General features: G+C 41.8%; 1 protein-coding gene across 1 annotated transcript in view; it reads left to right on the plus strand.

The window, feature by feature from the left end:
* Nucleotides 1-15,662, plus strand: part of atp10a (ATPase phospholipid transporting 10A) — a 29,630-nt gene that overhangs the window by 1,903 nt on the left and 12,065 nt on the right. Inside the window, exons 2-11 of the mRNA XM_071923459.2 lie at nucleotides 2,567-2,771; nucleotides 3,611-3,696; nucleotides 6,367-6,473; nucleotides 6,553-6,684; nucleotides 6,900-7,030; nucleotides 7,977-8,229; nucleotides 8,343-8,560; nucleotides 8,652-8,846; nucleotides 11,410-11,968; nucleotides 15,279-15,382. Coding sequence (XP_071779560.1) covers nucleotides 2,567-2,771; nucleotides 3,611-3,696; nucleotides 6,367-6,473; nucleotides 6,553-6,684; nucleotides 6,900-7,030; nucleotides 7,977-8,229; nucleotides 8,343-8,560; nucleotides 8,652-8,846; nucleotides 11,410-11,968; nucleotides 15,279-15,382 — 1,990 coding nt within the window. The remainder of the gene's footprint in view (nucleotides 1-2,566; nucleotides 2,772-3,610; nucleotides 3,697-6,366; nucleotides 6,474-6,552; nucleotides 6,685-6,899; nucleotides 7,031-7,976; nucleotides 8,230-8,342; nucleotides 8,561-8,651; nucleotides 8,847-11,409; nucleotides 11,969-15,278; nucleotides 15,383-15,662) is intronic.

A 15,662-nucleotide genomic window follows, 5' to 3' on the forward strand; every position in this document is an offset into this window, starting at 1 on the left:
ACATGCTAACATCTGTTGGCGCTGTCCAGAAACAGTCCTGGTCACTGAACACCGCAAGAATTTATGTTGCTGGTGTTTATCTAAGCTGATTTATACTTCCACAATTACAAAATGAATAAGTGACCGTGCACTGTAGCCTTGCCGTACTTTGTGTTCATGCACAAGAAGGTATTGCAGTTTTAATTTGACACTCAAGTAACACTACAGGACTGAATTGTGACCGACAATAGACTAAGCGGTGAAAACAATAGATTTTCTTCAAACTTTGAAGTGTGCCCTCACTTGACTTTTCCTGTGTTTGTTTCAGTGGATGATTGAAACCGGTTTTAATCTGCTCCCATTCTGCAGATCTGTTTGGCTTCTGTATCGATTAAAATAAACAATTAGATAATGAAGCAAATTATATTTTATACCTCGCCCAATTTTACTTGGCAAGAGTTTAGAGATTCCTAATACAAAAGCAACAAGAATGCTGGGAATGTTACACTCCTGTTCATAACACAGGGTTAGAAGTAATCGAAACCTAGGCTATGGCATTCATTTTAAACACATATCACCAGTAATAACATTGATATTTGCAGTAACCAGCCATAATATTCATAGGTGTCTTGTTATGTTATGGTTTAAATGGGCTGTGTAAATTCCAGGTGTGATTACTAGATTTTTCATTTTGCCACGTAACTAATGTGCTCATGCTGTCCTCAAATGTACGTCCTTATACATAGAAATCAGACGAGGCCAAGATTATGTTCTCTATTGCATGATGATCTCAGATGCTGTCACTGAAAATCAGCACGTTTTATTCGGCCTGAAAGTAGAAATTGAAGAAAATGTACAAGAAAACTTGATGCTTATTTGTTTAAACTCGGCTACACTAACATCGCTTGCCAGCTTCGAGCAAACCCAGGCCCAAAATAACTGTCTTTTAACATTGGCTCATTTATCTCATGGACCTCAATACTCCAGGGTCTTTGATGACAGATCAGTTAGTGTCCCTGACTAGAGATGTTTTTCTTGTCATAATATTTGGCCTCTTTCAATTATGGGCTTGTGTATCGACACCTTAGGCGCTGAAGCTGCTTTTCTCTGTCATTTTATAGGTTTTACAATAGAAAGCTGTGCACATTCGGGCCACTTATTTAAGAATTCTCTGCTCTAATCTTTCAGAGTTTATTCCTTGTTCTCAGGGCCATGATAGATTTTGAGGCAGTGGAGATGGGAAATGTTTCCAACAATTATGGCCAATAGTTTTTATTGTTATTGCCCACTGTGTTATCTGTTCTGCGTTGATTTTGTTCCATTTCCCTGTCCCTGTCCGTGCATCATGACCTTTTTAGGCTTAAATAGAACAAGAAAAAAGTATTCACAAACATATTTAATCTCCATGAATATCTATCTATCTATCTATCTATTGTTCTATCATTCTATCTATCTATCTATCGTTCTATCTATCTATCTTAAAAAGTGTGATATTTCATGCTGACACACCGTGTGTGTGTTTCAGAAAATTATGTTTTTCTACTAGGATATGAGTCATTGATGTATGGAGGGGTTTGTTATTAATAAATAACTGAGTCAGTTCTGGACTGTTGTTTTAGCTGTAGAGATATGCATTATTTAGCCAATTTGCTAGCAGGAATATCAAATTTGTTCAGAAATGAACCCTGGTTACCATTAGCAGAACATCAGAAGGTCATCCATCAGTGTTTTTCCACATCCATGATGAAGAGTGCAGCAATGTTTTCTCTTAAAGCTCTGCTCAGAGTTTTGACATTATGTACAGTATGTGACTGTAGCACCATAAATTCATCAGAAGAACCACCCGATTCACACACCCTAAATATAGAAAGCCCTGGTGAGACTTTCTACAAACAATGTTCTCCTTGTGAGAAAGACAATGCAGCGTCATATGAGTGGGATCCTTCCTCCTCCATGGGGGAATCATGTCTGTTTAACCCTGTCTAAAGGTCTGAGTCCATCCTCCTACTCATCTGTATGTAATGCTTTTTTGCACTCTGGACAGTCTGGAGATTCAGTGCCTGACAGTATTATATTCCTGTTGAGATAAAAGTTTTGGAAGTTCCTCACCGTTAGATCTGTGAGAGAGAAGCGGGACAGAGGAGCTGGATTCGAAACACACAACATAAGTTTTACATGGTATCAAGCTTATTACTCTCCTGATCTTCTTGGGTGGGAAGCGGAACAGACGTTGTCCCACAGCCCGCCATATTGTGCCTTAGATATTTCCCCAGGATGGATTCTCTCTTCTCTAACCAAGACTAGATGTGCGCCTGCTCATCTCCTGGAGAATTTTGGGTTTAATGTGTAATGCTACTGTGTTTGTGTAGTCTTTGGCTGGGATGAATCTCCTCTTCGATGTCATTTTGGGAGTCACACCAGCCTTAGTATCCACAAACGGGCTTAAGATTTTTGTTTCCTTTATACAAATTCCTAGAAGTAAAGCTAAAGTTTCTGTTTACAGTACTATCAATTATTGAAAACAATGGCTCCGCATTTTGCAACCCGCAACTTCCACCAGCTGTTTGTCCTCTCGTTCCTCCGGCAGACCGGAAAGACGCTATGTGGAGAAGTACTGGAAGGAGGTGCGGGTGGGAGACTTCATCAGGCTGCGCTGTAACGAGATCCTTCCCGCCGACGTGCTGCTGCTGAGCTCCAGTGACCCGGACCGCCTGTGTCACATCGAGACCGCCACGCTGGACGGAGAGACCAACCTCAAGCAGAGACAGGTCGTCCGCAGCTTCTTCGACCTGGTGAGACCACTGCTTCTCGCTGCCTTTGTTTCCGTCTTTGTTTCTGTCTTGTCTTAATTGGGCTGCATCACCTAACTTTTTGGTTTGTGTAGCTACTAAATATGTAAGAACTTAATTTTGCATTTAACCTTTTTGTTGCTGCATGTTGTAAAATGACTAAACCTGCTACAGTGTACTGTACATAATCAATGGAAATGAATTGGTACAGTAAAGTCAGATTGAAGTAGTTATACTGATATTAAACTTAGTTGTACTAGTCAAACTTGATCGACTTGATTGAGTCAAACTGAGGCAGTTTACATAAATCATAGAGACCGTAGCTCATAAGTGTGAGATGCTCAGTAAGAAAACTTTTTCAGCAGTACATTGTTTTACCTCATGGTTTGTTTCTTTTGAATCCATAACGTTTATTTTTTTTTTTTACAAATTAAGCTGATTAGGATGCAGCATTTGTCCTTGTGCAGTTCGTTGGCATATAAAATGCAAAGAGTGAGATTTTCTTGTAATGCTGTGAAACTTACAAACAGTACTTCCACTGATCTGCCTTGTGCTTCTTCTGAGTCTAATTGGGGAGTTCTCAGGCTGACTGTCCCATGAAAAGCAAATGGTACAGTAATGGTACCAATAAGTCTGGTACAGTAAACTGCACAGTAAATGCTGCAAGGAGGGGTAATAATGAAACATGCCAATAGAAAACAGCTGCAGTTTATTTGGCAATGATATGTTGAGCAGAAATTCTGAACATGTTTATTGAGGCATTTGTCTATTTTTGTTTTTAATCAATTTAGTCAGTAATTATGTTCAGTGACTGAATAAACAATTGCTCATTCTGTTTGCAGGATTGTGATTTTGACCCCTCAAAGTACAACAGCGTAATTGAATGTGAAAAGCCCAACAATGATCTGAACAGATTCAGAGGCTACATGTGAGTATTTTTTAATTTAGTGTACGTGCTTTAGCTTTCCAACTTATGATTAGGACTTGAACAGTTTTTCCAAGTTGAAAACTTGATTTTATGATTGCCCTCTTAGGATGTGATTGCCCACTTGACTACACAAATCTGAAGATGTATGCTCTTTGTCATGACCAGGACATGCTGAACTTTCTGCACCCTGATAGTTGAAGCTTTACTTCCTTGGCCAATACAGGAACTAGCCACCTATTCACTGAGCATTAATCCTTTATTTCACCACAAGCGTATTGTTATGAATCCATAATTTACTAGCCATTCTCAACTGATGCAACTGTTACACCTTCCTTCTGCCCATGCAGAACCACACACTTTAAAAGAAGGGTGTAGAAGTGAATCTTGGGTATTACACTTTATTAATCACATTTAACTTGCCCACACACCTCAACCACCACCACAAAAATAAAGTATATCAGAAATCTGACATCTGATTTGTACTGCTTTCCTTGAGTTTTTCGTTGCTGACACTCAGTTGTGAAAGCCTATTTACGTTTTCCTTTTTTTCTTTTAAGAACTGAAATTTATTGGATAAATGAGCATTTCTGACCCACACAGTGAAGTTTAATGAAGTCTTTGTGTGTAGTGATTATTCAGCTGACCTTTCAGCCCTCATTATCATACTAAGACTTTGCCAGTACAGTAGTGCAGGCTATCAGCAGCAGAGTTGAGTAGTTTAGAGAAATCTTCATCTCAAGACGTACATACGCGATTGTTGTTGTGTGCAGCGAAAGTGTTGAAAGTATCAGTGAGTTGGATCTAAATTGCTCAGTCTAAGGACAGCGATTAGCCCACTGATGGGACGGAGGTCAATTCTCAGCTGAGTGTGAAAATGACAGAGCTGCTCTTTGTGAGGATGGACTGACTGTCTCCTCCGAACTAGTTGTGTTACAAGTTTCCCTACTTTTGCAACACTTACTGTATCTATGAGAAAGGAGGAAGGCTTGACTAAGTTCAGCTCATGATTTGCCCCAGAGGAACCTACTGCATTAATGTGTTTGTCTCTCTGAATATTCGCAATTGTGCTTATTGCTGTTCGGCTCATGACTATTTCACTAACCAGTGGCATGTGACCAGTGGCGTCTATTCGTCCACATGTAGTATTGGGTCCACCAGTGTTGTCAATGAAACACTTGAGAAACCGAAGTGCCACTGAGTTTCTGCTTTCTAGAGCTGTGATTTTACTCTTGGATAAGCCCCGCCATTAGCCTAGAGTAACGCAGTGGAAAATGGATTATTTGATTGTCCGCGCAATGTAAGTCATTATTTTTTGATATAATTAATACATTTGAGAGTAGAGTTACTTTGCTGGTAATCGCACTGTATTAAACTTGTCATGTTTATCAATGAGGTGCACCATGTTTGCATAACCCTGCTATTCCCAAAGTTTATATAAACCTGGATTCATGCCAACTGTGTCTATCCACACTCAGAGGTGTTGGATACGTTTTTGTGAACCAGAGGATGAGAAATGTCCTTTGAGCTTATATAGCGCAGGGGCCTGGCAGTCAGCTGACCTGAACCCACATGATTATGACATTTATTCCTCGGTCTGAAGGAGACCAGATGCAGCGAGCGCTCAGTTGCCGGGCTGCAGTGGAGTACAGGGCAGAGCAGTGGAGGCGAGGGGGCCTTGTCTCAGCCGTGTTTTATTACATTACGGGCAACGGCACCGAGTCTAATCTCACTACCTTGCTGGGAGAGAAAGCACTCTGTGTCTCAGAGTGTGATCAATTTGGTGAACAGTGTGAGCTATGAACTAGGACGAGCTGTGAACCATGGCTAACGCCTCCAAAGAGCCCAGGGACACTGTTATTAATCTGTAATGGTTGTGATGTGTCAGTCTGCCTGCTGTCAGAGGCCAGAGACTGAACCTTCCTATTAGTAAACATGCTGACAGTTGCACGACACTGGAGAAGCTACAATAGAGGTTTAGATGATTAAGCATTGCTCCCAGCTAAGGCTTGTGGGCTATTTAACTAACACACTTGTAATCCTTGATTTAGTAATGGGATTAAGGCTGACGTTAAAAGCTCAGCTCTCTCCCACAACAGGCACATAACACGTGGCCCTCGTTTAATACGGCTCAATATACATCTCACTTTTTGTCAAAAAGCTTTCACTAAGAGGCGTTTGAACGCTCTTGGTGGGCTGGCTAAGAGCTGCTTATGAATTCAAGCCTTCTATGATATTGCCTTTGATGAGTCTGACAAGCTTTAAACTTGAGATTTTGAAGCAAGATCTGAGGGTCGGTGATAAAGCAGCGAATTGCCTGATTGACTCTAAGCCCTAAGAGGTTTGCCAATAGAGTTGCAGTGGAGCGGTAGTAAGGTCAGTGGTTCAGTATCAGAGGGAGGGTTATTTGTGCTGAGATAAGGGGTCCTGCTGAGGGAAGACCATCATGCTTTAGAGCATGATCGATTGAGGTGCTCAGCGGAATAAACTGATTTTGTCTTGACTGGACTTCCCTCTTAGAGGAATTCATTTCATTTTTCCTATAGCATACTTCATCAGTAGATGTATTCACTGCTTGCACCCTGGTGTAAAGACATAATCATTTTACCTTTGTTTTGCTAACATTTTGGGCACGCTCATCCAGTAATTTTTGACCATCTTGTAACCTGACAGAATCCATCGAAGTGGCAAAAGAGATGGACTTTACAAAGAAAACCTACTGCTGAGAGGCTGCACCATCCGCAACACAGAGGAGGCAGTGGGGATAGTCATCTATGCAGGTTGGCCCCAAAATAACCCCATCGTCAGCTTCCATATTTGATCCCTACCAACTACTACTAACATCCAGCGCCTTTGCAGGTCATGAGACCAAAGCCATGCTGAACAACAACGGCCCACGCTACAAGCGCAGCAAACTGGAGAGACAGATGAACGTCGATGTGTTCTGGTGTGTCATCATCCTGCTGGTCATGTGCCTGTTTGCTGCTGTCGGTGCGTAGCAGTTTAAGAGTCATGCAAACAGTTGTGTTGGTAAGCTTTGTGGTGCAGCGGAGAAATAAGCAATTTTAAAACTTTCCGTTTGGTCTCATTATGTTGGATTTATTTAGAAAGAGAAAGTCCCGTTTGGATGGAGTGTACCATGCTTTTATTTATATCTCCTCATTTCAATGTTTACATGAGATGACCTTGTGGTGGTGCTGTTCCAGGTCATGGGCTGTGGATGTTTCAGTATGGAGATAAGAGGCCTGTGTTTGACGTTCTTAGTCCAGAAGGGACAGACTTATCACCCATCTTGTCCGCTGTTTATCTCTTCCTCACTATGATCATCGTCTTTCAGGTAGGAACCAGAGACAGAAGATTAATGAAACAAAGCCATAATGACGTAAAGATATGTAACAAGGGATTTTGAATATGAGATATGTCTTGTCCCACTATATACAAACATATCTGTAAATAGAATTATTGGCAGTAGTATATGCAATGAAGAAATCTATGCAAACCTCCTGTGCATGTGACCTCTAGATCATTTTGTGTTTACATTTTGTCATGCAGAAGAATTGGGACAATTGAGGAAAATTGCTTAATGCTGTAAAATCATCTTTGTATTACAGATCAAAATAAGAAAAAAACTACTGACTGACAGTTATTGATTGTGGTTAATTTTTTTGCTTGCATGCTAAAATGTCAGTTAAAATGTCATGCTGTCATTCTGAAAAATGTCAAATGTTGCAACTTGTTCACCTGATATCAGGTGACACTTAAAATCATTGAAGATAGATGTTTGGTAACATACACCTTACAAACAGTAACTGAACTTGGAGACCCACCAATATTACCAGACATTACTTTGATACCGTGTCTAATAAACAGATGACTTTATTACTGACTCAATGTCCAGGCCAAATTCTCACACCATGACTCATTTGTATAGAACCACTTCACATTGAGTTCTATAGGAAAACTAACTTATGTCCCACTCAGGGTTCACACTTATCTCACACACTCACTTTTTTTCAACAACAAAGCATGTAGGCATATAGACAGTACACAAGCACATTACATAATATAATGACATGAACTTGCATAAATAAGATTTTGAACCAAAAAGTATATAGACACACATTTCACACAATAGGCTAGGAAAAAAAAAATAGCCATGACTTGTGTCCTTGCATTTTGTTTGGTAGAGATTGCCACATTAGATCTTTCACACTACAGCATTTACACCAACTTGTAAATTACCTTCTTGTCTTCCCTAACAAATGCTCTGTCCTCTCTCACAGGTGTTGATACCCATCTCCCTTTTTGTGTCAATTGAGATTGTCAAGATCTGCCAAGTGTACTTCATCCATCAGGACATGGATCTGTACGACGAGGAGACAGACTCTCACCTGCAGTGCAGGGCTCTTAATATCACTGAGGATCTTGGCCAGATGCAATACATCTTCTCTGACAAGACAGGCACCCTGACAGAGAACAAGATGGTTTTCAGACGCTGCACTGTGGCTGGGGTGGAGTACTCCCATGATGCCAATGGTGAGGCAAGCCAGCACACACTACAAAAACAATGTTGTTTCCTCAAGTTAGTATTTGTCAGTTCCTTTTAAGCCACAGTAAAAGATTATGATGCGTGTTTGTGTGTTTCCCAGCCAGAAGACTTGCTATGTACCAAGAGGTGGATTCTGAGGAGGAAGAGTGTACGTCCCACGGTGGCACGCTGCCCAGGCGGGACAGCGTGACCAGCCACCAGAGCGCCCGGGTGGTGCTGCGCTCCCAGAGCACCAAGTCCCACCGCAGGACGGGCAGCAGGGCGGAGGCCAAGCGAGCCAGCATCCTGTCCAAGCACACGGCCTTCAGCAGCCCCATGGTCAGTCGGAGTCACTGTCCTCTCCTCACGCTTTCGGCTGTCCACTTTCCACACGAGGTCCCTTACTGACAAAACCTTTTCTGTTCCGCAGGAGAAAGATATTACCCCTGACCCTCAGCTCTTAGACAAAGTCAACGAATGCAGCAGTCAGATGGACTTCATGCGTTTCCACCGCCAGCCTATGTCCCAGCTGCCCTCTGACCTCTCTGACATCATCGACTTCTTCATCGCTCTCACCATCTGCAACACTGTGGTGGTGTCCTCCCCCAACCAGCCCAGGCAGAAGGTAAACCTCACTTCATCCAGTCGCCCCAGTGTAACCTCCTTCAGGTCAATAAGACCCCATCCCAGTAGGAACTCATATGTGAATTTCTCAGGGTTTGCACAGGTTGAAGGAATTCTTGAAAATGCCTGCATTTTTATTGGGTATTTTCAAGGTTAGGAAAGGTCTCACATTATTAATTAAATACATGAAAATGCTTCATTTTCTTAACATTACATTGGTAGTTAATAACCACAAATGCATAATCTGATCATCTGATTTACTTCATAGGTAACTATAACAATTATAGTTTTTACAATATTACTGCAGACGCCCTTGGTTCTCTGTGGCTCTCTTCCCCTGTCTCATGCTTGTGTGCTCTGTTGTGGTGTGTGTGTGTGTGTGAGAGACAGAGAGGCACAGTAAATGTGAGTGTCTTAACTAGCAGGGTCCCACAGGTAAAGCAGGCCTTGTGTTTAATTACACTAAGAGATGTGTCAAAGTGACTAGATTTGACCATAATTATTGAAAATTCTAGTTGACAAAAGAAGCTCAACTTCTAGTATACTGATCACAATTTGTTGATGAATGGGTTAGTCTTCTGGCAGTAAAATTTGCTCTTGAACATACAGGATTAATTCTACATCATTCCAAGCTTTTCAGATAGTGTCTCTCCATATACTCCATATATAGATTTATAAGAGGGATTTAACAACTGCAGATTTATTGATGTTAAATAAAAATCTCTGTTGTCTATTGTTGTTCTGTTCTGTTCTGTTGTCTATAAAAATTCTAATTTATAATTCGATTAGATTGAGCAACAATTATTTAACAGGCTTGTAGCCCATGTTTTTGAAGATTCCTGGTGTTGAAAATAAGAAAACCTACAGTATATGCTCCTTGAGTTTTCTCATGTCTCATCTGATATTCTGAGAAAGATATAGTTTTGGACTTGGTGGATTCCTACAGATCTGGACACATCATCCCTCAATAGTAGTCTCCCAAACAACTCCAATAATAGGTAGTTGGTAGCACATTCATAAATGTTTTAATTCTTTACAAATTTTAGTTTTTCACTGTTCATTTTCACACTTTAAACCACTTCCAACATGCCGGCATGCTCCCAAGTGTGGCTATAAAACAAGATTAATGTCAAAACATGCTAGGATCCAGCAGAGAAGAATATTATAACTTCCAGATACTGAGACAAACATTGTGACTAATTCTACTGATATCCTTCCAAAACATGAGGGAGTCTCTGCTGTCGCATGGACTTTTTAAATGTTTCTTTCCAGCCTGGGAGTACTTTCCATCCCCAGGCAAATAATTCCATGTAGTGAATGTTATTTTCTTTGACTGTTCTTCCTATAATTGTACAATCTTGAAAACACAAACTCCAAAATACTCATGAAGGCTTCTTTGCTTTCACTGTTTTATGGCCTGTACCTTTGGTGGGCTCCAGTCACAGTTGTGTATCCGTGTTTTGTTTTGTTTTGTGTGAACCTGGGTGTGGTTGTCCTGTTCGGAGGTGATATCCTTTCCTGGCCACACTGTGTGCAACAGCTCGCTGTCCTGCCAGTCAGTGGCACAAATCCCTGCACATTAAACGTGATAAAGTGACACAATATTTATGTATTCTGTGTTTCTGTTTGGAGGTTATCTGATAGTGTGGGAGGAAATGTAAATCTGCGCAAAAACGCTGGCTTTGATACAGTATCCTTTCTGTTTTTCATTTTTCTCTTTTTTTTTTTATTGTTTGTGCTTTTTTGTCCTTTGTGCCACTGTAATTGTTCACTTTTTATTATGATGCCCTTGTGGCTGAGCCTGCACCTGAATGATTTATATGTGAGAACTGTGGCTCCTGCTGCCAGGAGACCACAAAGTGAGTCACACTCTCTGCTATTGTACTGTACCACCTTGGAATAAAGGATTGGCTAAAGGATGATAGCCAGGAGGTCTGAAAGCATGCAGTCAACTCTACTGTATCACTGGACCTGGTACATTCTGTGTATACCATATGCAGCTGGCCATAGAATGAAGCACTGTATGTGTTTAATTTATTTCATTTATTTATTTTTAAACTGGGACAGTGCACATTAATTGACCTGAGGGTAAATGTGCCAGTGTTGGCCAACTGGCTCATTTTCAGCTGTAGTCCCTGTGGTCAGATGTTATTGGCCAGAACCTGTAATAAAAAATGCGTATAAAAGCACAACATACAATCATCTGTGCAGCACAGATAGACAGACAGGAGAAATATGAGGCAGTCCTCATAAAAGGTTAAGATTCATGTTGACTAACTTGATTGGAAATGAGCCAGAATTTTTTTTTTTTTTTTTTTTTTTTAAGATGATTGTTTTTGGCATTTTTGCCTTTATTAGACAGTTCAAAGTTGAAAGAGACAGGAAAGACTGGGACAGAGAGAGGCACATGCAACAAAGGTCCTGGGCCGGATTTGAACCCGGGATGTTGTGTTCACATGGTACACGCCTTAGACCACAAGCCACTAGGACGCCCTTGAAGTATAAGTTTGAGAATAAGTTCTACTACTTGGTGCTGAGGGGCGTTATTGTTTTGTGTCCTCTAGGTCCGGATGAGGTTTGAGCTCAAGTCCCCAGTGAAAACCATCGAGGACTTCATCAAACGCTTCACCCCCAGCCGGCTGACCTCGGGCTCCAACAGCAGCAGCTCCTCCAGCCTCATCACCAACCGCTCCTCCAACAGGGGGTGCTCCAGCGTGCTGTCCTCCCCCTCGGCAGAGAGCACCCTCACCAAGCTGGACGAGGAGCGTACCGCCGGGGGCCTGGATCACGCCTTCAGCCCCGTCCCGCCCTGCTACGAGGGCAAGGCCTGGGCGCTGGACGAGGGAGAGCTGCGCTACGAGGCCGAGTCGCCCGACGAGGCCGCGCTGGTCTACGCCGCCAGGGCCTACAAGTGCTCCCTTGTGGGACGCCTGCCCGACCAGGTGACTGTGGAGCTGCCCCACTTGGGGAAGCTCAGCTTTGAGCTGCTGCACACACTGGGCTTCGACTCCACCAGGAAACGCATGTCTGTGGTGGTTAGACATCCTCTGACGGACCAGATCACCGTCTACACTAAAGGAGCAGACTCTGTCATCATGGACCTCATCAAACCCCCTGCCACAGGTAGGCAACTTACGGGAAATGCTCTTTTATACATTGCATGAGGCTACAGTTTAGCCATTCTCAGATTGTAGTGTTTTGTGATTGGTGATAACATGGTGCACCCATCAGGAATGTTATTGACACTGCTGTTAACTCAATCTTATGATGCGGTTGGGAGTGCTGTATGTCCAGTGCTGTATTGTGTATCGGCCCACCTGCTGTCCGCAGACTTAATTCTCCACTAGAATTGATGAATCATGGCTGTGAACCTGAGATTGGCTACAAATCACTGGATGTAATCTTCACATGGCACAGAGGCTTACTGGACATGTTAACAAATAGAGGACATTTTCACTTAGCGCTGGTCAATCTCAAATGATTAATTGCTTTCAGTTCTAGCTGCTTCAGTTTTTGTGAAAAACAGCATGGTCATGCTGTGATAACCCCTGTTAAAAATGTTCTGCAGTGTCTGTGGACAGCACTTTGTCTGAGCGCTGCCATTGGCCGTGGAGTAACATGCCCGCACAGGGAGGTGTGCTTTGTCTTTATGGAGCACCTCAAGGTTTCACCTTTCCCCCTCACGTTTTCCACTGATGTAAAGGTGTAAACTAATGTTATATAAGAGCTTGTATTTTTAGAGCTGAGAGATTCAATGCCTACCTTCATTGGTCCCTTAAAAAGACTTCCTGCTTCCTTGAGTATTTTTTTTTACCACTACAATCTCAAAACCTTGTTCCTTACTCTTAAAGATCTTTAAGCGTCCTAATGGCAAAGGTGTACCAGGCCGTTAGTATTCCAGGCACACAAAGCGCTACAGAGGCACTTTTCACTAATGCTTTGTACACAGTCACCAGACATCTGTCCAGGAGTGCTTAGCAAGGACTGTTCTGGCCTTGAGATTGAAAGATTGCCACAACAATAAGAAAGCTCAGTGTTGAAAATCCATTCTGGTTGAGATTTTCACCACACGCTGCAACAGAGATGGTTAAAACTGACTAAACTGATGCTGTGGCCACACATTAAAATATCTGATGTTGTCTTTCTTACACAAACTCACCATGATTTAGTAAGATTTGGGTGTCTTTTCTGCCTGTTATTTGGTGTCTGTAAAAGCCCAATTAATTGAATTCTCTTATTTTGTTTATATTCATATTTTATAGATTTATATTTTGATTGGCTGAATCAGTGTTTATTCAATTATTAAAATGTAGGTTATTTTGGGAGTAATACCCTTATTTCAGACGCCTGGTTACTAGGTCCCTCCTGTTCATTAAAGGCTAGGAGCTGCGTCTCGGCACAGCAGAAACATGGTCTCCAGCTAAATGATCCTCTTACGTTGAATGAAGAGTTGTTAACTGCCATACATCAGTGGAGAAAAGCACTCCTATTTTGTTTTGGCATGTTTTTCAGTTTAAGTACAGTCCTATTCTTCGGAGGAATTCTGAATTAAAATGTGATTTATTATATTGATTTTCCATTATGCGGACCGCACTGGTCCCTTTGCATTTAGGTATTAGGGTTTGCTGAATGTTCATCATTTTAAATGTCCTCTATAGAGCAATGTCTGAGCTGGCACTGTACGCCATTTTCAGAAGTTTTTTTACTTACTTAAAATTCACAGTGCAGCGCTCACTAGAACAGAGAGCGGGATGGCTCCTTCGGGACAGTTCACACCCCCAGTCCTATCACCCCCCTTCCACCATGTGTCTCAGTTCACTGTCTAGCAGCAGCTCTAATGGCTGGCTGGGTGTGTCCTCCACAGACAACTCCGTACTTTGTTTTACCATTGGGTAAAAAGCAGCCAATTAGAGTGCAGTATGAGTTGGGCCTCCTCATAACCTGGGCCTCCATAATGGCTCCATTCAGGCCATGAGGAAGTCACTCAGTGTCGCTGTAGGGCTTTGAAGTTTGTGACTGAAGCTGTTTGTCATGACGTAACGCCAGGCTCGCTCCAGCCCCAGGACCATGATGGAACCAGCTCCTGCTTTAAAGTAAATTCCACCCTAAAGCAGAATTCATATATATTATGTTAATGATCTTTGTATTTCTGTACACAATCAAGTCGACAAAGCTAGAGCCTTTCTCTACTGACAGTGAATTTCAGGATATTTGTCTCTTGATGACACCGCAGATTCCTGGATTCAGATCTTGGCTGTAGCTTTAGGAGTGGGTTTTTTATGTTTACAAATATTTATTGGGCTTGCCAAAATCACATTATTAACATACCGTATGTGAATGCTGTTTTAGGGTGGACTTTCCCTTTTAAGGGGTAGGAAAAACAAACACGGCGCTCGCTCCCACCTGCGTCTGTAAGGCCGTCTGGTCCCAGCAGCTGTTTGTCAAAAGGGAAAGCTCATACTGTCCTTGGAAATACTTTTTTACAACCAAAGAGCGAAAAGGGTTTCCCACACACACATCAAGAACGCACAGCGAAAGAAGTGGTCAGCCTAAATTAGCAGCGAAAAGGATGAAGCTGTTAAATTACCTCAATATAAGGCAAACGTAAGGCTACCTTAGTTATGAATACAAATATATTATGATATTATCTTTTATCCTGGGGAAGAAAAGAAGAAATGGAGAGAAGAAAAACATCTTCACTCGTTTGTTTTGTGTTTAAATTCTTAAGATTATTGACAGTTTTGTGTTAATTTGTTCTTTTCAGTCCAATAATTATGCATGGCTGTGTGTGTGTGTGTATGTGTGTGTGTGTGTGTAGCAGTACACGCCAAGCTGGTGTGTTATTAGTGAGAATAGAAGGCTGGCAGTCTGAGTGTTGGCTGGTGCATCTGTGTCAGGAGACCGATAAAGCCAATCTGTTTGTGTACTCTCCCCCTGCCAGGAAGATGTGCCCAAGATGCTCGGCCAGAGAGACACTTCAGCAAGTGGACTCTGTAAATTATTACAAAGACACGTGTTACTTCAAAATATCTAGAACAACATGTAATATTCAATCATATTAAAACCATTTACAACTGTATTTGAAACAGATAAATTATGTCCGAACAGTCCATCAAAAAATGTTTCCGATTTCTGACATAGAAATCTGGTCTAAATGGCAGATTTAGATGAATTAGGAATTTATTATCACATTTTGCTCAATATAGTCCAGACACAGCTATGAGTAACACGAAGACTTCATCAAATACATAGAGGCGCAGCATGTGGGTTAATTTAGGTGTGAAAGACAGATGGCTTTCATGTGCCTCTTGGAAGAAGCCTTTGGCAATCTGGAAAAATTTGCTAAATCATTTATGCCAGTTCCCTGAAAACATGGATACTTAATCTTGATTATTCTGTCCCTTTTCTCTCTTTTTTTCTTTTTACTGATAAGATAACTCTAAAGGGAAACGCCAGAAAAAGATTGTCTACAGGACCCAAAATTACCTGAACCTGTACGCTGCAGATGGTCTCCGAACACTGTGCATTGCGAAAAAGGTAATGGAGACCAATACACCCTACAGAAGTGCTCAACAAATTCCCTCTCTCATTTTATTTGTAATGCTGAAGCAGAAGTAGCAAGGTTGAGATGATTTATCTCAGTGGCTATTTGGCAGGTTGTTTTTGTAGCCCAGCACAGATGATCACATGGACCAGCCTTCCAAAGTGACATTCTTCGTGACTCAGCTGCAATCTGTGCCACTTTCCCAGGCTGTTAATTTATGCTCTCACAAGCCAGGCTCATTATATCCCTGCTTTTGCTTCCCCTGTGCAAAGC

The sequence above is a fragment of the Centroberyx gerrardi genome, chromosome 9 (genome assembly GCF_048128805.1).
Source record: "Centroberyx gerrardi isolate f3 chromosome 9, fCenGer3.hap1.cur.20231027, whole genome shotgun sequence".
In the NCBI taxonomy this organism is placed as follows: domain Eukaryota; kingdom Metazoa; phylum Chordata; class Actinopteri; order Beryciformes; family Berycidae; genus Centroberyx; species Centroberyx gerrardi.